The sequence below is a fragment of the Sphaeramia orbicularis genome, chromosome 14, assembly GCF_902148855.1.
Source record: "Sphaeramia orbicularis chromosome 14, fSphaOr1.1, whole genome shotgun sequence".
Taxonomy (NCBI): Eukaryota; Metazoa; Chordata; class Actinopteri; order Kurtiformes; family Apogonidae; genus Sphaeramia; species Sphaeramia orbicularis.
The window spans coordinates 21832106-21855571 of record NC_043970.1 but is presented as its reverse complement, the minus strand read 5'-3'; the positions used below and the strand labels follow the sequence as shown (position 1 = coordinate 21855571).

Sequence of the window (23466 nt, the reverse complement as noted above, 5' to 3'; positions counted from 1 at the left end):
CTTTCATATTACACATGTTTTTCTTGTAGTGTTTATCTCCGCCAAGGAACAGCAGAGGTTATGTTTTCATCGGGGTTTGTCTGTTTGTCTGACTGTTAGAAAGATAACTCAAAAAGTTATGGACGGATTTGGATGAAATTTTCGGGAAATGTTGATACTGGCACAAGGAACAAATGATTACATTTTGGTGGTGATCGGGAGCGGGGGGGGGGGGGGGGGGGTGGTGGGTGGGGTGATCTGCCTTGGAGGAGGTGTGCTCTCTCTGAGTGCTTTTCTAGTTTATATATACTTCTTAGATTTTTTTTTTTTTCTTTTCCACTTTAGGGTAAGGAATCTAATATGGTAACTTCATTGAACTTGATTTTCTATATGACAACAAAAAAGTTTGAAAAATTTCACAGAAGTAATAAAGTCTTGTTAGGTCCTCCACTAACACACCAAGGTTGAAATTTGAATTTCAGTGTATTTCTATGAGTGTTCTGTGAAGGGCTAAAGTTTATTCTGAGCTACTCTTAATCCTTAAAGCAACATATGACTTTCAGCACAATTTTTCTTCAAATGTGTAAAACCCGAGTGATAGCCTAATTATCACTAATCCATTTATCTTTCCGTGCTTACGCACCTGAATCACTCCTCTTGCGGTGAAAAACTTTGCAGGTGACTTCATCATAAACACAGTCCACTTGTTTACATAACAAACCAAAACACCACTCGGGCCTTTTCGGAAATGCTGTCGCAAAGTGCATTTTGGTGGTATTTTAAACCACACGCAATCCCTACAAACAAAAAAGAAAACAGCGATGGAGATGGTTTCACCTTTTGGTACCATATTAAGTGTTTGCATGTGGGCCTCCACCCAACAGGACCTGGTCTCCCACGTCCTGGTTCAGAACAGTCACTGACCTGCATGGAGGAGCTTACTGGGTCAACTGGCCCAAGCACCAATAAGGATAACCCGCAAAGATCCAAACATCCACTGGAGACCCAAATCATTTACTGACATAAAAGGCTAAATACCTGTTGATCCACTAATCCCATCAATACATGTAAATAACTGATGTGAAATGCAGTTTTTCATCTTTTCATGGACATCAGATATGACCCATTTGGATGTTCAGAGGCTCTGTAGTGAACGTGGAAACACCGTCATCTTCTACAACATTGATTCACCAGTAAAACCCATGGAGTTGGATCAGTGACAGTGGCTGGATACACTTGTTTTTGTGTTCAGCTAATGATAGATTTTACTGAAAAAGTCACTTTTTCCTCCATTTTCTTTGTTTTGATATAATAACCCTCAACTTTAATTTGAGCTTTTATGGACATTAATCATGATCAGTAAATTAAATGTAGAAAAATACCTGATTTTCCAAAATACGGAGCATAATCCTACTATACATATAATGCACGTTCTGTGTTTGATCAATCGATGTTGCAGCACAGGAGGGCGTTTGTACAGATTTTCCTCAGCCTTCACAGGCCCGATCGCCACCAAACTCACCAAATGAATAGAAACATTACCTGACTATCTACTAAGCACAATTTAATGTCCATATTCAAATGTTGTGAGGTATGCTGGGCGATTTTAACCTCTCTCCACTTGGAATTCTTCATCCCTGACGCCATACTCCATTTTCGGAAGTGGTTATGCTGCCGTTCATGAAATTTCTACTGCTAGCTGACGATGCTACAATGTGAAGGCTGCAGTTCACTACCGCTGTATGAATTTAATCATCCTGGACAGGCCAAACAAATACATGCTCTTCCCTTCATGCCTCACATGTTGGCTCAAATTATTACCAGCACAATGCACGATTAAATGGTAGTTTATAAATGGATAGTGGTGGCAGACAAGTTCTACTTATCATGCTATTGTACAATGGCACCACGGGTACAATGTTGCTAGTATTGGAAAAAAATGATGATGAATCAGTTAAGTTGAAAATAGAGAAAAAATCATTTAGGAACAGCCACAAAAGTAGCACTGGGTCTTTATGGGTTAATACGGTTTATTAGTAGGAACAAATAATATGTGAGTCTCAGTTTGCTCTTGGTTTCATTAAAAGTGGTCCAGATTGTAAGAAAATTGCAATTTGGGGATCTATAGACACTGAATAAAAACATATTGATAGATCTGACTTTGAATATGTACATGAGCGTGGTTTTAAGACGGTGCTGTGTTTCTTGTGTTTCTTATCTCTTTAAATAGACTGAACCTCCCCGTCGCTCCCAAAGCTCACAGACACACACTCGTCCCACACTCACAGTAGCACACTCACACACTAATAAAACTCTTACAGCTTGCCTTCAGACTGATCACACAGTGACTCAGTACACTTGATGACTCCCTATTGGGAGTACTGATAAGTTCAATATAAAGAGCTATAATGCCAACATCTATTTCTTACCATGACTTAGTTTGTTTCTAAAAATCTCAAGCTCCACCAGACACCTTCTAATTTCTCTTTGAATGTGGTCGCCATCATTTTAACATTTGCCAGACTTACTTCAGTTTTAAAATCGCTGCCTGTTGTAACTTCGAATCGGCATTTTTTAGGTGCTTATAACACCCAAGTTCGAAGGAAATCGCTAAGCCGTACGTAGATACAAAATGCGGTAAATACTGATCCTCTCTGAGTCATCTGAATTTATGCATTGAAAATCTGCCTGCTGTACTTGCAGATTTTCCATCTAAGGCCTGGCATCATTCAGTCTGGCTGTAATAAGAGATGGAGGTGGAAGTAGTGTGCTGTTTATTTCAACCATCTGTGACTGGCCTGAAGATTCCCTTTAATAGTTTTCATGCCCTGCACAGAAAGAAAATGAATGTGCAGTGGGTTGAACTGTCAAGGAATGGAAATATTCATGATTTTTCTCTCAATATAAGATGCAGAATCCTTAAAGTGCGAAGTGTAAAAAAAAAACAAAAAAAACAACATAATTCTGATATTTTCTCTTTCTCAGTGAAATGATGAATAATAGATGTAGTGCTGCTTGTGGGATAAATATTTAATTATATATAGTTTGTATAAACTAAGAAGCTGAAATAGCATTGGAAATTAATGGCATAGACTTTGTGATGTAAGTTTTGTCATTCTGACTCTGGGGTAGGGTTCACTCTTTACTTCATAATTCAAAAGGCGCAAAATATTTTTAGATAATCATACAGAAATACAAATATAACAGTCTGTGTAACTCAAGTACTCTCACCACACACAGTGGAGTGGAATGACTGTCTACATTTGCAATAATCCTACTGTGAGTTTCACAAGCTTTTATGCCATTAACCCTTAAAGACCCAGTGCTACTTTTGTGACAGTTCCCAGATGAACTTTTACCTCCCAAAGGGAAGGCAAGGGGTATTGTTTTTGGTTCAGTTTGTTTCTTTGTTTGTTTGTTAACACTTAAGCAGCAAAACTATTGGTTGAATTCATACCAAATTGGATTTATAGTTTGCCAGTGATCTCATTACATTTTTGGGAAAAGTAGGTTCAAGTTAAATGCTTTAATTCCTTAATGAATTTTTAAGATCTTTTTTTCTCCATTTACTTATAATGGACAAAATTTCAAATATCTATAAAAACATAAATTTTGTTTCAATTTACTTCAAATGTGGCACATATATAGAGGCAATTCATATGCTGCATCACCTGGATCAATACTAAAATAAGCTACAATATGTGCAAAGGGTGGGGTTTATTGTGCCTGGCACCACTTGTTCTCTCTATTTAACCTTTCTTAAGTGATTTGTCACCATTTATTAGAATATTATCCACTATATTTTGCATTTTTTCAGTGAAAATCATGTATTTTCCTATATTTAATTCACTGATTGTGCAGATGTTCATAAAAGTTCAGAATAAAGTTGAGGGTGATTATATCAGAAACAGAGAAAAGTCCAGAAAAATTGACTTTTTCAGCAAAGATATCAATAATTTAATTTAAAAACAAGTGTGTCCATCCACTGTCAATGATCCAACTCCATGGGTTTTACTGGTGAATCAATGTTGTAGAAGATGACGGTGTTTCCACAGTAACTACAGAGCCTCTGAACGTCCAAATGGGTCATATCTGATGACCATGAAACTATGACAAACTGCATTTTACATTAATTATTTACATGTATTGATAGGATTAATGGATCAGAAGTTATTAAACATTTTAGATTAGCTGATGCTTTTGGTCGCTGGTGACTGTTTGGGTCTTTATGGGTTAAAACCACGTGTTCTTATGGGACAGAGGATGCTGAGCGTTAATGACTTGTGTCAGTCCAAACAGCTTTAATTCTTTACAGGTGGTCAATCTTCCGTTCTTTAAATAGCAGCGCAGTAGGGACCAGTGTAGCTGCCATACATGTATTTATGACCAAGCCAACGCTGTGTCCTACTTCTGGGTGAGTGTTCAGGTCCAAGCCAGACACACACCTCCTCTTCTTCTGTCAGATGATTCATTTTGTTTCATCACTCACTCTCTTACATGCATCTCTCTTTTGTAGCGTCATGTCAGTTTTAAAACGGATCCAACTCGCTTCCAAATCTAAAGGGATTAATTTTTGGAAAGGAAATACATGACTTAAGTTTGGGCTATTTTTGGTACTGAGAGGACATGTTGCAAGGCATGTGTCGTCAGGAAATCTGCAATGTAAAAAAACTGACTGAAAATAAAACGTTCTTTTTTTTTTTTTAGAACACTTTGGCTTGCATATTCACATTATTCTTATGTGGTGAATATATTTGGGTAGTCACACTATTCTTTTGTCTGTATACATTGATATGTGGAGAAGAGTGTCCATCAGCAAATCATTCAAAGCTCCAGTGTCTACTATTTAGAGGTGAGGTTCAGATTGCATCACTTGCCCTGTGGTAGCTCCTAAAAATGCAACAGTCCTTAATTACAGCAATGGTTTGTTTTATCTATTCTGGGCTTTAAATGAAGTGGATTTTAACCCTTTCCACAAACATAGACGGGAATTGTTATGCACCTCAACACTGGACAAAAACTGCAATAAAACAGAAAAAAGATAAAGAAGAAGTGAATTCAGAGCTACGGCGGATCCATTCCAAGTTTAGATATAAGCAGCTCATTTAAGGTAGCAGAAACACGACTCTTATTTTGAAAATGAAAACATAATTGTGAATATTACATTCCATTTCTTTAATATGATCCTTCTGAATACTTGTACATTACACACAATGGATCTTTGACCCTTTATCGGGCAAGTGACTATTTTTGGGCGGCTGTGACTCAGGAGGTAGAACAGGTTGTCATTATCGGATTCAGCCATGCTTCCATCAGCCTGCCCCAGTGAGTGAATGAATAATGGATCAGAAATGTGCCTTGAAAAGTGCTATAGAAATCTAATTAATTTATTATTATTATTATTATTATTATTATTATTATTATTATTATTATTATTATTATTATTATTATTTTGGTCATTTCTGCATGCATTACAAGACAGTGACAGCAACAGTTCCAGTGAGGACAGTGAGTCAACCATCTCAGGTCCAATGTGGTCTACAGGGTCTGTAAGGTCCACCTCTGCATGAACAGTGAGTGTACCTGCTTTGTTAGGTACCATGAAGTAATGGTACTAATGTAAGGAATGATGTTCAAAGGGATAATGTGGATGTGGACAGGGGTCTGGATCAGCACTTATGTTGGTCTAATGTTCTAGAAGTGATGTTCTAATGTTCTAAAATACATGTTCCTTTCACCTTACATGTGTTTTTCTTGTAATTTTTTTTAGTGCTGTTAATTCAAATTTTTAATCAGATTAATCACAGGGTTGCTGTGGATTAATTTTGCTTAATCACGATTAAATATCATTCATTTTTAATTTATATTAATTGTGTTTTATTGTTTTAATGCTTTAATTGTGCATGAGCAAACAGACTCAAGAAAGAAGGGAATATGCACTTAATGTGTTTATTAAACACCTTCAACAGTTTCAACCAAACAACTTGAAACAATCTTTCCGTCTTGTTTTTTTTTTTCCTCATATTTCCATTCAGAGGGCCAGTTGTTTCTGTTTAGCGTCTTCCATTTTTATGGGTTGGTTCTGCTGCCTGTCACTACTGGATCAACTGCCCATTTGTTCACACGCGACGATAACTCTACTTGGACAAACTGACTGAGTTGAAATGTGTTGTCAGAGACGTTCAGAGTCATTCTGTGCTGCAGATGGGTTAATTGCGTTTAAATTTTTAATCAGATTAATCATGATGACAGATTAATATGCATCAACGAGTTACTTTTGACAGCCCTGAACTTTTTTTTATATATAATTCTTGTTTTTTTTTTTTGTTTTTTTTTTTGCCACTTAGGGTAAGCAACCAAATGTGGTAACTTCATTATCCTTGATTTTCTACATAACTCTATCTATCTATCTATCTATCTATCTATCTATCTATCTATCTATCTATCTATCTATCTATCTATCTATCTATCTATCTATCTATCTATCTATCTATCTATCTATCTATCTATCTATCTATCTATCTATCTATCTATCTATCTATCTATCTATCTATCTATCTATCTATCTATCTATCTATCTATCTATCTATCTATTTTTTTACATTTCACAAAAGTAACAGAGTCTTGTTATGTCCTCCAATAACACACTAAAGTTGAAATTCTGAATTTCAGAGTATTTCAGTGACTTCTCTGTAAAGCATTCAAAGCCAGTTGATTCTGGTGAGCTTGTTAGTACTTGGTTATGTTCTGTCCTGCAGGGTTCACATTGCACACAATCAGGGGAGAAAGTTATACCATTAAGGACGAGGTTGAATCAGGTGAATAGAGGTGTTCATAAATCAATACAGGCAAGACAGACTGGACCATTACATGAAAGGTGAGTTCTTGCACATCGACTTCTGAGTAGAAGTAACACCAAACATCTTTGAAGTGCCTTTGAGCTGAAACCACAATATAATATTATATGCATTTTTTTTTTTAACCAGTGCAATCCATATGAGTATCTCTCTGGCTCTGAGGATTACAGTTGATGCTTGAAATGAAACTCAAGAAGTTTGAAGAAAAAAGCAGCAGATTTATGTCCTCAGAGGCAAAACACATATATTGAAGGGAAGTTGAAAATGCAGGTTTTCCTTGAGGCAAGGCTAGTTAAGTGGACGGATGAAAGAAAAAGAAAAAAAAAACAAAACAGAATGAAAGGGAGAAACATAAAAAGACTGTTGTGTATGAACTAGACTTTATGGCATCCACCTGGAATTGTATACATTATTTTATACTGAATACATTTCACTGTATTCCTGCCATTGAAGTCACATGTAAAACTGAGCCAAGTGCAGATGACCCATGTACGGTATTTATGTGAGAGGTAGAAACAGCACAGATTACACCATTACTTCTCTCTTTATGCATTATGCAAATATCAGGTGTAGTGTTGCAGGCAAAACATACTGGTATTATCCAAATCTCCAGTGCACAATACAGCTGAACAAAAGCGCAATGAATATTTATGCTTTTTCATAAAAGTTGTTCCACGGCAGGTGAAATGCAATGCCCCAATATATACGATGTACTAACAGTAAGACATGGTTTATGTTAAAGCCCATAGGTGGATACAACAGCTGTAATTTACACACATCTGTCACAGGCACTGGAATGAGCAGGCTGTTCCTGTTGTTGTATGAACAGAAGGGGGCACTGTTGCTAATTTAACAAGTGCAGCACAGATACTTCAGGAACTGTGACAAGAGAAGGGCAGTGAGAAGAGTATATTTTCATATAAACTTGTAAAAGGGTAGCCTACAGCAAAATTAAAATCCAAAACTGAGATTAAAACAGTTTGGAGGCTGCATGGATACTGTTCCTGCATTTTTTAAAAACCAAATTCAATGCAGTTTGATTCAGGATTGGGGTCAATTGCAGAATTCTGTATTTGGATCTGTTGGACTGTAGATAAAGGTATATAGGTTAATGTTTTTTCAAGGGGGAAATTCAACTGTTACACCTTTGAAAGCATCAAGTCTCTGGCATTTTACAATAAATCTGTGTTCTAATAGGAAATAACTGACTTTTTTTTAAACTGATACTACAGGGAAATACTTCTGCTCTAATAAGAATATGGGTGATTTTTATGTGACAATAATAATGATAATCTACAGATTTATTTTTCCTTCCTAATCCAGCATTTCTCTCAGACTGTTTATGCTTTTTGGTGGTCTCTGTGCGTGCGCGTATTTGTGTGATTTTGTGCGTAAAGGGAAAGGGGACAGCCGTGGAGACACCACCCTGCTCTGTAAGGGAAGGGGGGGCGGCGCGAGAGGGTGAGGAGTGGAGTGGAGGAAGAGGAAGAAGAGGAGGAGGAAGAGGAGGAGAAAGGGGGGGGGGGGAGTGAGAGATGCTCGTTCAGCACCGCGGACAGCTCCCGGTACAGCAGCAGCAGCGGCGGCGGGTCGCTCCAAGAAAACCCATCAGAACTGAGATTTACAACACATCTCCAGGACACCAAATAAGATTTTTTCCCTCCTCTCTCAAAGTAAGGGGATTCAGTGGATTTCACTCTGTAGTCGGCGATCTTTTCAACACAGATATAATCATTTCAGGACTCCCGGGGTTTGCGTGTGCAGTCTCTGCGAAGTTTCTCTCCAGTGAAAGGCGTCTTGGCTCCCTCCGCTGCCGGACTGTACAGACCGGAACATTTGCTTGATGAAGAAAAACTAAAGTGACAACATCACATCAACATCCTCATCCTCTTGGACTACATCTTGAAGACGTTGGTAGGTGGACTACTACCCCCCCACCCCATCCCCTCCTCCTTCTCTTCCTCCTTCTTTACCCAGTTCTGCTGCGTAATTTTCTGGATGTTTTCTCATTTTTCTCCAGAAAAGGTTTCCTATTTGTCGGATAAAATTCTCAGAGACAAAAACTGGAGGAAAATAACTTCTATTTGGTGTAATAGGTTTACTGTAGCCTCCATCAGTCCCTCCTGTGATGCTCTTTTCCCAGGGGCGATGGGAGTCCTACAGCCTCTGATGCAAGCCTCTGGTGCGCCCTGGTACATTTCTCATCTCTCGCAGCTCTGATTTTTTTTCTCCCAATAGGTCACCAGGACAAGAATATATACATTTACCATTTGCAGAGGGACGATCCGGATTGCCACCCACTTCCGATTTTCAACTATTAATACAGACTGGTAGGTGATAATTGCCATGGATCGGTAGAAACCGCTCGTTTAGATGTTAGTGAGATGAAGTTGGAGGCCTTGTGTCGACGCAAAATAACCGAGGAGACAGATTAGGCAACTTTTAACACTGATCCATCATTTATTTCATCTTTCTGTAGAAATAAGTGTGTAGCCTAGTGTAGCTGTTTATGACGGAAAGGATGGCGCTGAGTGGAAACTGTAGGACTAACCCTAAAGACCAGTCATCAGTTCAGAACAGTTTCCCAGATGTTGTTGAATTAAAACGTGGGGGGGCAGGTTTATTACACGCGTCACTCCACTCTGGTGGGCACCCCGAATTCATTACTTGGCAAGATATTTTCTGCCAAAAAAGACGCGTCTAATGATTTGGCACGAGATCCCAAGGGCCGCTATTTCATCGACAGAGACGGGTTTTATTCCGTTATGTGTTGGACTACCTCCGGGATAAACAAGTGGTCCTCCCAGACCACTTCCCGGAGAAAGGGAGACTCAGGAAAGAGGCAGAGTACTTCCAGCTGCCGGGACCTGGTCAAGCTCCTGACCCTGAGGATATCAAACAAGTCGGATGACTACTTCCACAGTGACTACGAAGATGGGTCACAGGGCAGCGACCACCGGCAGTGCCCGCCTCCGTCTCTGGTCCCGGCGGACAGGAAGAGCGGCTTCATCACGGTGGGGTACCGGGGGTCCTGCACCATGGGTCGGGAGAGTCAGAGCGACGCCAAGTTTAGGCGCGTACCTAGGATACTCATATGCGGACGGGTGGCCCTGGCCAAAGAAGTTTTCGGGGAGACCCTGAATGAGAGCCGGGATCCGGACAGGACTCCGGATCGGTACACCTCCAGGTTTTACCTCAAGTTCAAGCACCTGGAGAGGGCTTTTGACATGCTGTCTGAGTGCGGTTTCCAAATGGTGGCCTGCAACTCCTCAGTCACAGCCTCCTTCGTCAACCAGCACACAGAGGACAAGATCTGGTCCAGCTACACAGAATACGTCTTCTACCGTGAGTCACACTTTTATTCTCTAAGACCGGTCTACTGTTGTGCGTAAAGACGCATGCGCACACGAGGAGATAAATCGGAGTCGCCGCTAGAAGGTGCACTTGGTTTATCACTTATGGGCTGTTGTAGTAGGAGGGGGCCTTTAGGTTTCTGCCAGTTTTTTTTTTTTTTTTTTTTAATATACAGAGTGGGGAAGCAAAATTTACAATGAACATTTAGTTGTTTTTTCTCAGCAGGCACTACATCAATTGTTTTGAAACCAAACATGTTTACGCATTTGGCAGACGCTTTTTTCCAAAGCGACTTACAGGGGAAAACCAATTAAATCACTCAATCAATCAAATTTTATTTATATAGCGCCAGATCACAAAAAAAAAAGTTATCTCTTGACATTTTATATATCGAGTTGGTCAAAACCAGACTCTAAGTCAATTTACAGAAACCCAACAGAATCCTCCAGGAGCAAACACTTGTGACTGGTGACAGTGGCGAGGAAAAACTTCCCTTTAACAGCAGAAACCTCGAGCAGACCCAGACTCCTGGAGGATGGCCGTCTGCCTTGACCAGTTGGGGTTAAAGAGAGAGGGTAGAGAAGGGGAAAAAGAGAGAGTGATAGAGATAGAGACTGGGGAGAGGGGGAGAAGGGGGGAGTAGGGGGAGACACATGGAGGCGGTTGAGGATAAGTGAGTGGTGATGATGAGGGCAGGGAAGAGGCAGGACCACCGCAGCAGGTCCAGAGATAATCCTGGAAGAATCTGTGGTTATCCTGGGAAAAACCTTATTAGAATATTTAAAATGGAATGTTTGAAAGTGCTAGGATAGGAGGTGCTCTCGGAAGAGCTGGGTCTTCAGGAGCTTCTTGAAGATAGGCAGGGATGACTCTGTTCTTGTACCACTTGGTAGAGCGTTCCACCAACGTGGAACGACCCATGAAAAGAGCCTGGATTGTCTTGTACAAGGTCTGGGGACCACCAGACTACGTTCCCCAGACGAGCGGAGTGGTCGTGGGGCGACATAAGCTTTTATTAGTGAACCTAGGTAGACAGGAGCAGACCCACTGAGAATTTTGTAGGCTAGGATTAAAGATTTGAATTTGATGCGGGCAGCTATGGGTAGCCAGTGTAGCTCAATGAGTAAGGGGGTGACATGTGCCCTTTTAGGCTTTTAGGCATATATTGATGTCATAATCATACCTAACACTATTATCCATACCTTTTCACAAACTTTTGCCCATATGAGTAATCAGGAAAGCAAACGTCAAAGAGTGTGTGATTTGCTGAATGCACTCGTCACACCAAAGGAGATTTCAAAAATAGTTGGTGTCCATAAAGACTGTTTATAATGTAAAGAAGAGAATGACTATGAGCAAAACTATTACGAGAAAGTCTGGAAGTGGAGGAAGCAACAAAAAACGTACCAAAGCTTTTATTAAAGCTCTCAAATCCAAAATCCTAAAGGATCCAACCAAATCCATCCAGATACCAGGTATTGTCATGGCTTAAAGCAAACTACCCAGATGGAAATTATGTATGGACACAGGATGGTGCTCCAGCCCACACAGCTAGAAAAATACAAGATTTCTGCAAATCCAACTTTAGTAATTTTTGGAAATCATGTTTATGGCTGCCTTCTAGCCCAGATCTAAACCCTCTGGATAATGCTATTTGGGGCATTTTAGAACATGCTACCAATAGAACATCACACAGCAATGTCGACTTTCTTAAAGATACTATTAAAGAAGAATGGGAGAAGCTGTCACCTGAATATTTGAGGAAAACTTGCGCAAGTTTCAGGAAGCGTGTGAAGGCAGTTATTGAGAAAGAAGGAGGACACATAGAATAAAAACATTTTCTATTTTGTAAATTTTCTTGTGGCAAATAAATTCTCATGACTTTCAATAAACTAATTGGTCATACACTGTCTTTCAATCCCTGCCTCAAAATATTGTAAATTTTGCTTCCCCACCCTGTATATTGTTATGGAAAAATAATACTCTACTAATTCATCTTCAATAAAGAAGGGTCAGTTCAAGCGTTCAGTGTCAAAAGTATTCACTTTATTGGAGCTCCAAGAAAGAGATACACATCAGGCAAAGGCTGACGCTGTCTGAGCCCAAAAACACAAGGAACAATGTAGTCTTCTGTCTCCCATAAGATAAAGATAAGAAAATTATGGTGTGTCAAAAGTGTTTTGGTTGGTGGCAGGAGCTTAGAGATAAGACCCCTGTGAGAAATCATCTTTATCCTACTCAGGTGTTGGTTTGGCCTTCTACTCTGGACACAACACAAAAGAAGTCAAAAAACTGCTCCATAATACACAGTGACGTGTATGCATGTGAAGATATCTGGAATAGAGTTAGAAGCCTATATGATATATGAAATACATGCAAATATATATGGATATATATGGATATATGTAATTTAGCCATTACAATATATACACTACCAGTCAAAAGTTTGGACTCACCTTCTCATTTAAATGGCATGAGATGGACCACAGATGGCCAACAAGTGCTCAGAATCATTGAGAACTCCTTCAAGACCTTTGGAAAACATTTCAGGTGACTACCTCTTGAAGCTCATAGAGAGAATGTCAAGAATGTGCAAAACAGTAATAAAAGCAAAATGTAGCTATTATGAAAAATCTCAAATGTATAACATGATTTGAGTTATGTCACACTTTTTTTTAACTCCATAATTCCATATGTGTTCATTCGTAGTTTTGATGCCTTCAATGAGAATCTACAATGTAAATAGTCATGAAAATAAAGAAAAACCAGGTGAGTCCAAACTTTTGACTGGTAGTGTATATACTTTATTTTTGACAGATTTTAAATTTTTTGACAAACAAGAAGAGCATCAACAAGCACAGACAGGGAAGTACCAAAACTTAAAGTACAACAGTAACAAAGTGGGTCACAATATTATCCCATCATGGTAAGAGGGTTGAGTTAGTTTAGGTATTGTCCTGTTTCAGTCCATGTCAGATCATTCAGATATTCTCATGCATCAGATCATGTTCACATGTGCAGAATGGTTCCTTAGTGACATCACTTTGCATGCATTGAAATAGCATAGAATGGGCACCTGTACCTGCCTACTAGAACTGGCTGCTGTATTTCAACATTCATTAAGGAGTTTCATACATTTATGTTTCTGGAAGTGTTTTTTTCTATACTTTATTTTTGACAGAGTTGCCATTTTTTAACAAACAAATGATACAACAAGAATGCAAAGACACAAGAAGAGCATCAACAAGCACAGACAGGGAAGTATCAAAACTTAAAATACAACGGTAACAAAGTGGGTCACAATATTATCCCATCATGATAAGAGGGTTGAGTTAGTTTAGGTATTGTCCCATTTCAGTCCATGTCAGATCATTCAGATATTCTCGTGTTGCGTCAGATCATGTTGTGTGGAATGGTTCCTCTGTGACATCACTTTGCAAACATTGCAATAGCATAAAATGGGCAACTGTACCTGCCTACTAGAACTGGCTGCTGTATTTCAACATTCATTAAGGAGTTTCATTCATTTAGGTTTCTGGCAGTTTTTGTTATACTTTATTTTTGACATATTTTACATTTTTTAACAAACAATAAAACAAAAATGCAAAGACACAAGAAGAGCATCATCAAGCACAGACAGGGAAGTATCAAAAGGGTAAAAAAAAAAAAAAAGGTCACAATATTATCCCATCATAATAAGAGGGTTGAGTTAGTTTAGGTGTTGTCCTGTTTCAGTCCATGTCAGATCATTCAGATATTCTCATGTTGTGTGGAATGCTTCCTCTGTGACATCACTTTGCAAACATTGAAATAACATAGAATGGGCACCTGTACCTATCTGCTGTATTTCAACATTCATTAAGGAGTGTCATACATTTAGGTTTCTGGCAGAGTTTAACCTCTCCTTTGAGTCATGAGTGTGGACTGAACCCTGATAGTGTGATCACACTTTGTGCACTTCTTTCTATAACCTCTAGTCAGCGCTACAGTGCAGTTTTTCCTCATACTTTGTCAATTTGAGCGTCAGAAACAACAATAAAGGTGTCAAAATACAACACATCTCTATCTAAGACTATGAAACTGCCCTCTATGAGTTCTATTCCACCTGCTTCCTGTGTGTTGCTTTGATCACCTTACTTTACATACAAACACCTAAATGCTCAGTTAGTGTTCTGAAGTTTTGCCTGAGCCCTGTGGAACAAAAGCAATTAAAGATCACTCCTGGTAATTGGGGTTAAGCCAAGGTGTTGTTATCTCTCGCTAGAAGCCCTGAACCCTCAGTAGCAAATGCATAACTGACAGACTCGTCGGTGTTTTGATCTCGAGCCTATTTCACCATGTTGCAGCATTCAGTGAGGTCTTGCAGACTCGTTTATTTTTCATTAGATCTATCCAGATTTTAATCATTTCACCCCCTACCCGAGGTATGGCAAAAGTCAGTAGTGCTGCTCACCATTTCTCATTTTGGTGCAGTTTTCTACTCCGCCTCTTTCCTGCGTTCATCCACCCTTTCATTTCAACTTCTTGCATTTCCTTTCAGCTTTTCTACTGATTTTCCTCTTAGCCAGTGTTATAAACTTGTAGGATTCTGCCCAACACAAGGTATAAGAGGAAAGGCATTAAGGAGAGATCATTGTGACATTTTTACTACCTCTCGTAAGATTTTATGACGCAACAAAACAATCTATATTAGATCTGGCATGCATAATTTATGTGAAGCTCTCTGATAGATGCTGTAAAAGAAACATCTGTAACAGGCTCAGTCATGCTATGGATGTACACATTATTATGGAGAAATGAGAACAAAAAAAACATAAATAACTTTTTTTTTTTTTTTTTTTTGTCCATATGATAGAATATGGTAGTTATTTAACTGAACAGTCCTGCTATAATGTTGTGCATCATATCTTTTTGGTTCCCCAAAGGTACTTACAGCTTTTTTTCTCCCAGTTCAACACTTCTGAAACGCCCTCCTACAGCAAGTATGGTGCAGCTTTATCATATTTGTAAAGGCTTCAAGACTGTGTTTCCATGTTAAATATAGATCCTGGAGCCTCTTCAGTAAAACAGCCCTGGAACATGGCTGTGGTAATCTGTGTCAGTAGTTTTCTGTGCAAGAATCTGAAAAGATTACATTAAATCTTATTACATAAAGGAGTAACAGTAATGCATGGTGTGCTCACTGTTGGCACCAGTGACTCTGGAGAGGCAGCCAACAGCACCGAGTTCAATATGTCAAAGCAAACACTGTAATATTCACGGACAATGCGCTGCATAAAATTGAACTCTGGTGAAGCAATTTATTTACCTTAACCCATAAAGATCCAAACAGCTGCTGGGAACCAAAACTATCTACTGATCTATAATGTTAAATACCTGTTAATCCACTAATCCTATCAATACATGTAAATAATTGATGTAAAATACAGTTTGTCATCTTTTCATGGTCATCAGATATGACCCATTTGGACGTTCAAAGGCTCTATAGTGAACGTGGAAACAGCATCATCTTCTACAACATTGATTCACCAGTAAAACCCATGGAGTTGGATCAATGACAGTGGATGGACACACTTTATGTTCAGTTATTGATGTCTTTGCTGAAATCACTTTTTCTTCAGTTTTCTCTTTTTCTGATATAATAACTCTCAACTTTATTCTAAGATTTACTGAACATCTACATGATCATTAAATTAACCCTTATATGGTATTTGGGTCTGTGGGATCCTTTTTCATTTTTTATTAAAAGAAAAATGATGAGTAGTTATTTTTTAATGAATTATTTCCTCTTATATCTTGTCCTGCTCCTGTTTTTAAGTCGAGTTCTCTGTTTTTAATCGTCTTTGTCGTTTTTACTTTTTGGTATTTCTAATATGTTCATTGGATGTTTCAAATGTCTCATTCTGTCTCGGCTATATTGTAAAGGAGGTTGTGTCCTCAATATATCTTCGAGTTCAAATAAAATAAAGGTTGTGACAATTATATTACATTTTACTAAAAAAAACTACCAAAAACTAGTAGCACTTTAGCAAAGGCAAAAATTAAACATATGTGCTTCTTTTTGTATTGCTTGTAATTGGGATGAAGTAAACATCTGTTAAGTATTTTAACATAAAATTGTTTGATTATGTTGAATTAAAAACCCACAAATACAGCAGGACCACCACACCCACAAACACTGGCTGAATAGCAAAAAATATGACCGCCACACAAGGGTTAAATATGGGAAGATACCTGAAAATCACTGAAAAACAGCAAAATACAGAGAAAATATTGTAAGAAATGGTGATAAATCCCTTAAGAAAAGTTAAACATAGAGAAAAAAACTATTTTGCAACTGCCCCATAAGTAGCACTGGGTCTTTATGGGTTAAAAACAATACTAACACTTCAACTTTTGCATAAATCCTAAAATATATACATTAATTTGGCCTTCCCTACTTTACATCTGTCCCATTTAACCTCCAAAGACCCAGGAAATGTTAGCTATAAGTAAAAGCTTTTTTTGTTTTTTATTAAATAAGTGCCTATATTGGAAACATCATGATGCAACAGTTTTTTCAGATGCAGTTTTTAAAATTTTTATGGAACGTCCTTTGTGGTAGACAGTTTTCTTTTCCGTTTTTTTTTTTTGTATAAAATTGTGAAACTCTTGTCCACAAATGTGGACAGAAAACCCATAGCTGGGTCTTAGGAGGTTAAAACACATCAGTGATGTAGTCAGACATATGTTGTTTACAGCAGTAGTCAGCAAGGTTATTATCGTTAATGAAAACTAACGAAATGATGAAAACTAGGATTGTAAAAACATTTTCGTTAACTGAAATAAATAAAAACTATAGTTAAAAGAAAAAAAACGATAACTCACTGAAACTGTATTGTGTGTTTACAAAACTAACTAAAACATATAAAAATTATGGATAAAATTCCCTTAGTTTTCGTCTTTGTCAATGTCAGATTGATATGAAATCAATTTATTTCCCTCAAGCAATTTTTGCAGCTGGCACCATATGATATTTAACGGTCCGTCACTTGTGGTTTCCAGTCGTCTTCTGGTCCCCACTCTACCTGGAAACAAGGAGACTAAAGTTGGGAGAAAGCAGCAGAGTCCTGTCTGGGATTTATTTGAATACGACGGAGAAGAAGAGAAAAGATATGAAAAAACTAAAACTAAACTAAAACTAAGCATTTAGAAAATAACGAAAACTAATAAAAACTAGCAAACCTGCTCTAAAAATGAATTAAAACTAACTGAATTAGAGAAAAAAAAGTCCAAACTAAATAAAACTAAACTATAATGAAAAATCCAAAACTATTACAGGGTGGGGAAGCAAAATTTACAATGAACATTTAGTTGTTTTTTCTCAGCAGGCACTACGTCAATTGTTTTGAAACCAAACATATATTGATGTCATAATCATACCTAACACTATTATCCATACCTTTTCACAAACTTTTGCCCATATGAGTAATCAGGAAAGCAAACGTCAAAGAGTGTGTGATTTGCTGAATGCACTCGTCACACCAAAGGAGATTTCAAAAATAGTTGGAGTGTCCATAAAGACTGTTTATAATGTAAAGAAGAGAATGACTATGAGCAAAACTATTACGAGAAAGTCTGGAAGATACTATTAAAGGAGAATGGGAGAAATTGTCACCTGAATATTTGAGGAACACTTGCGCAAGTTTCAGGAAGCGTGTGAAGGCAGTTATTGAGAAAGAAGGAGGACACATAGAATAAAAACATTTTCTATTATGTAAATTTTCTTGTGGCAAATAAATTCTCATGACTTTCAATAAACTAATTGGTCATAAACTGTCTTTCAATCCCTGCCTCAAAATATTGTACATTTTGCTTCCCCACCCTGTATAACCTTGGTACTCAGCAGCAGCCATCCAAATTCATATCCGACCCTCATTTCCAAGTAATTTGAGAATAAAGTGCAGATTTTCTTGGTAATTGTGTAATAGTAGTGGACATTGCTTCTTGTTCAAAAGAAGGGCACCTCACCAAGTTATTTAGTTCCGCTTGCTATGCTCCCGCATTTCAGTGCCCAACCATCCAGATGTTTGGCAAGTTAAAGCAGTTCTGGGGCTGTATTCCAGCACACTTAAAATGCAAGTCTTTGACTGTCATGCCACTCAAAGATAACCCAAGTTTCAGTCGATCATTATCAGTCAAATGATTCACATCCCAATAACCTTTTGATTCTCCATATTTTCCATGTTAATGACACCGATATGATATGCGGCCGGGACCAACTGAGCTGTGTGTTTCCAATACATGGGGGAAATCTCATAGTCGGTCTCGTAAATCATGCAAGTCAGATGATCACATGGCCACAGAGAGAGCAGCAATAAAAAAACATATGAAACAGAATCATTGGGCTGGGTCCAGGCTAAATGAGCTCTGCATTAATTGGCTGCATGAAGCTGCTATGACTGGATGGCTCTTGGCTCTCGTAACCCCCAGAAGTAGCACTAACAAGCCAAATCAAGTGGCGGTGGGAGCTGCTGAAACACACACTCACACACTCATACACACACTTGGACAGACACACACCTTGCTTATGCAATATCTGGTGGTGATTCTGCAGGGTGCCTCTGCAGACCTCTTTTTGCTTGCTGACAAACAACAAATGCTTCCTGGCTTTGTTGACAATTGTTGGGCTTGTTAGAGGGCACACATTCAAAGGCGAGGGCACGAACAGTGGCAGATGTGAACACCTGAATACACACGGCAGCACAAAAGCATACATGCAGCCTTTCCAAAAAAAAAAAAAGACACATGCAAAGCCAAGCATGCACACAAATGGAAGGTGTAATCAAAGCACACAAGGACACACATACACATTTTCACGTGTACACACACAATCGCACAGGGAGTTTGTAAAGTGCTGCAGTCAGTGGATTAAATGTAGTCACCGGCGGTCTCATGTTTATCTGCCTGATGCCTTTTTGGCACGCTTGTCTTTCCTCTCTCCTCTTTAACTCTTCTGTTCCTCCATTTTCCTTGCCTTCCTCCTCTTTTCCTTTCATGTCTTCTTATTTGGTTCTAGTCAATCATACCAAACCTTTTTTCTCCTGCCTTCCCCTTTCACCACTTTCATTTTTTTTTTTTTTTTTTTTTGCTCTGTCTGCCGCAGGGCCAAGTGGCGGCACAGCGGCACCAGTTGCCTTTACATGCTTCACTTCACCGTCACACCTCCCATCTTTCTTTTTATTCAGATCTGTCTGTCTTCCTGTCCATCTCCATCTCCATGATCGTTTATTTAGCGTCATCTGTAGATGTCTTGTTGTAAAATACATTTCATTTAATCTGTAAGAAGTAACAAAAGTGGAAATGCTTCATTATTGCACATTTCTACTTCACTTGAGTGTGTCTTTGTCCAGCATCTTATTGGTTTTACATCCTACTGTGTATTTTAATTCAAATATTGGTATTACTTGCATTTTCTATACATGCTTATTACTTTAGATTAAATGCATTTGAAGTTCATTCTTGTTTATTCTGCATCATTACATGCTCCCACAACATTAAGACTGACTTAACTGTAACACGTAAGGCAATCCATCTGTGCATATTAACTACAACAGACATAGCAAGATGTTAAACACACCACACAACCACACAACAAAGAAAGGCTGAGGTGCAGAGATAAGGTTTTATAAGGTTTTGGGTGAACTGCTTGCACATTGGAGTGAAGTTATTGTTCATTTTCCTCTTTTTCAAAGCGTTTCAAAAGGCAGCATACCTGCATACTTTGTGAACATTTCAAAACCTGCACTTTTTCACTTTTACTTCAGTGAAGAAGTTGAATCAGTATGTTTTTGTTGAGTATTTGAATATGTGAACTGAAGCTACCTCTGGTTATCTGGATCTAACCGTCTGTTTGTATATATACAGTAGGTGTGTTTGTCTTTGGTATTTTTTTTTTACCCTGTAATGGTCATGTTGGGGGTCACAAAATCTTGGGCTGTAATGGATGTTATAGGGGTTTTTCACACATGACCTGCAAACAGTTTGACATGACTGACCTCTTGATTCCCTTCACAATATCACTGATGTTTCCCTGGTAATCCTCTTCCAAGAAACACCTGTTACACATGAACATACTTCCTGATCGGATTCTGAAGTTCGGCCCCTCATCTGCGACAACCCGTTTCTTCTTGTCAACTTAATTTGAAGGAAAACCACAAAAACTTAAATACAGTTGCCTTTGTTTATTTGATGTACTCTGGGGCACACAGCAGTGACAGTTTGATACGGCCTCAGCCACTGTTGACAAGTAAACCGGAAGAAGCGATGCACAAACTCAGTCATTTCAAACCGTTTCCCATTCATGCTTGAAAAACCCCTATTGTCTTTATGATGCATTGGTCTTCTGAGATGATCAAACCAAACTGTTTAAAGTTTTGCTTTTCTGTTCTTGTTTGGAGCTAATTCACTCATTCAAGTTCTAGAGATGGAGAAAAGTTTTTTCTTCAAAGTCGAGGCCATTGTAGTAACGCATTGATCGGTTTAAAGACTTTGATGGCATTTTTGACCTTGGGAAACTTAGAGCCCACTAAAGTCTAAAAATGTGTTTGGTCCAGATGTATTTGTAGAAAATTCCTGAGTGCAAAATGTCTTCTGCCTATAAATGCGATACAACGAGAGTGGCATTTAAAGGAAGCTGAGCGTCTCATCCACTCACGCTTCCTTTCCTGCTCGACTGACATGACTTTTCAATCCTCCACTTACAAGCTTGTTTTCTTTGCCAGAGGCCTAAATCTCCTTTATCTTTTTGGGTGCTGTTTTTGCTTGTTATCTATTTTAGCTCCCTCCATCCTCTGATTGTGCCGTACCTATCAATCTCTTCTCTGTTTGTGACTATTCAAATTCTGGATGCCCTCAAAAACCCCAGAAGGCAAATCTATTAACAATTTGTTGCATGGCTGAAGTAACTGATAATTAATCATCTCCGTTGACAGTTGGTTCAGTTGTATTCACCGCAGGGCCCGACAGAGCCGACCACAACACAGCCGCTGAATAACATCTTCCATGTAGCAAAAAAAGAAAAACATTTCTTGCGAAGGAAAAAGAAAATCAAGTTTTTTGGCTCAGGGTGTATTTCCCCTGGGTTTATTTTTACATCAGCTGAAGTGTGTGTCATTACAAATGGCCACTTTCATATGACCATGTGCGCTGGTGTGGGACACACTGTGCCATTAGCTTGTTACACACAGATGAGTGAGTCCTTGTATGGCAAATGTGTTTTGGCAGGTGGGAAAGAAGGGGTTATGGTAATGGTTATGTGTGCGTGTGTTTTTAAGCGTGACCCATATTGCACTTCCTGAGGCATTTGCGCACCCATTGAACCGCTAGCTAAACACACCTGCACTCCACCACCCACACGGACAAACTCATTGCCACATAAATCCACCTCATGCTTCTCCTGCGAGGTTCTGCCGGCCCAGTTGGTGACGACATTAGCGGCGGCGGTCCCATGCTGCAGGCCTGTAGGAAGTGATTAGCCGAGGAGCAGACAGGCCGTGACAGCTCTGAGGAGAATCTTGATAGGGACAGCTGCTACCCTGGCCTCAGCTCCACAGGGGACTCCACCATCGCACACCTCAACTCTGCATAATTCAGACTGAGAGGAAAACTGCAAGACTGTTTGATCTACATCAGGAGAGAACATTTCTGCTACTTTTTGTAGATGCGCTTCTCTTACAGCAACACCTGGTGATTGTCAAACAGTGTTATTGTAGAGGTGCAATGTGGCTGGTTTGGACTTCTGACTTACTGGCCTGCCACTTCTGGAAGGTTCTGATTTTCTTTTGTCTTTTTATCAGCTTTTATAAAAGGGGGGGGGGGGGTCTAACTGCAGAAACATGGTGTTTATTATTACCCCACCCCCTGAAGGGGAGGCAAGGGATATTGTCTCTGGTTCAGTTTCTTTCTTTGTTTGTTAACACTTTAGCAGGAAAACTATTGGTTGAATTCATACCAAACTGGGTTTATAGATTACCAGTGACCCAGAATAGATGTGGTTACATTTTGGGAAAAGTAAGTCAAAGTTCCAATTTTTTATACATTAAAAAAAAAATTCCCATCTTTATCATAAAAGCCAAGTGACCTCTGTGTGCGTGTGTGCATGTATGTGTACCCACAAAATCACACAAAATCCGGAAAGAGCTGACTGCTGCAGTTTGGCATCCTTATGTATTTTTGGTGAAGGAACAGACTAGCAAAAATGACAAGTTGATAGGACCAATATTTTGGAAGATATTAGTAATTTGAAATACAATAACCTTACAATCACATTGATGTAACCAGAACGTTTAGGCGGTGACTGCTGGACAAATGCGGTACAGCATGCATGAATACACAACAACATAAAAACGACCACATCTAGAACCCGTGGATCCTGACGGATCAACAAGCTAGTTTACTTATAATGGCCAAAATTTGTCTATGATGATATCAGCTGGATCGATGCCAAAAAAAGCTACAATACGTGCGAGGGGCGGGGTTTGTTGTGTCTGGCACCACTTGTTATGTTTAGTTTGTGTACATTAGTGTATAATTACCTGAAAATTTCCATCATGACCCATTTATATCTACAGAGGGAGCAGGTCACCTGTTCTGAGTCCACTATATTTCAACAGCAGCTCCAAATGGACTTCTTCTTGTTTTTCAATTTTGTGGCCAGCAACAAGATTCCTTACATCACCTATTACATTTCTAAGGGCTACATGTAATATTTTGACTTTCAAATGTTTAAAAATAACCTAAAAGTATCATCAGAGTATTGACAATAAAGAGCTGTGCAGTTCTGACAAAGACACCAGTGTATTGGATTAAAGACATATGAACTGAATCTATTTACTCCAACAGTGTGACAGATTTATGTGGCCACTAGACGGTGTAGTGAGTCACTCTGCTGGTCTCCCATGGTGATGAAAACTACCATCATGAGGCCTTTGACCAAAGTGTGATAAAGTGACAAGTTTGGATGAGAACCACTAAGAAACAACTTTTAGAATTGAAGAAAATGACAAATTGATAAAAGCTAGAAGCACTGTTGTTTTTTTCACCACTGGATATAACTATAAATGAAAAGAATGGAGTTTGATGCTGAAATTACAGTGTTTCTTCTCATAAAGTATATACTTTTACTGTAGTGTACAGCAGTAAAAACTCAAGTTTGAGTGAAAAACAACAGCTTCTCTAAACCAAAGTGGTTGTATTTAGTGTGACCTTCCTTTTACACTTCACATGTTTTTAATCC

At 38.8% G+C, this 23466-nt stretch overlaps 1 protein-coding gene across 1 annotated transcript in view; it reads left to right on the top strand.

The window, feature by feature from the left end:
• The first annotated feature begins 8396 nt into the window (after positions 1 to 8396).
• Positions 8397 to 23466, top strand: part of kctd16b (potassium channel tetramerization domain containing 16b) — a 159934-nt gene continuing 144864 nt past the window's right edge. Inside the window, 4 exon segments of the mRNA XM_030154951.1 lie at positions 8397 to 9438; positions 9440 to 9590; positions 9593 to 9699; positions 9701 to 10181. Of these exon segments, the coding sequence (XP_030010811.1) occupies positions 9346 to 9438; positions 9440 to 9590; positions 9593 to 9699; positions 9701 to 10181 (832 nt within the window). The 5' untranslated portion in view covers positions 8397 to 9345.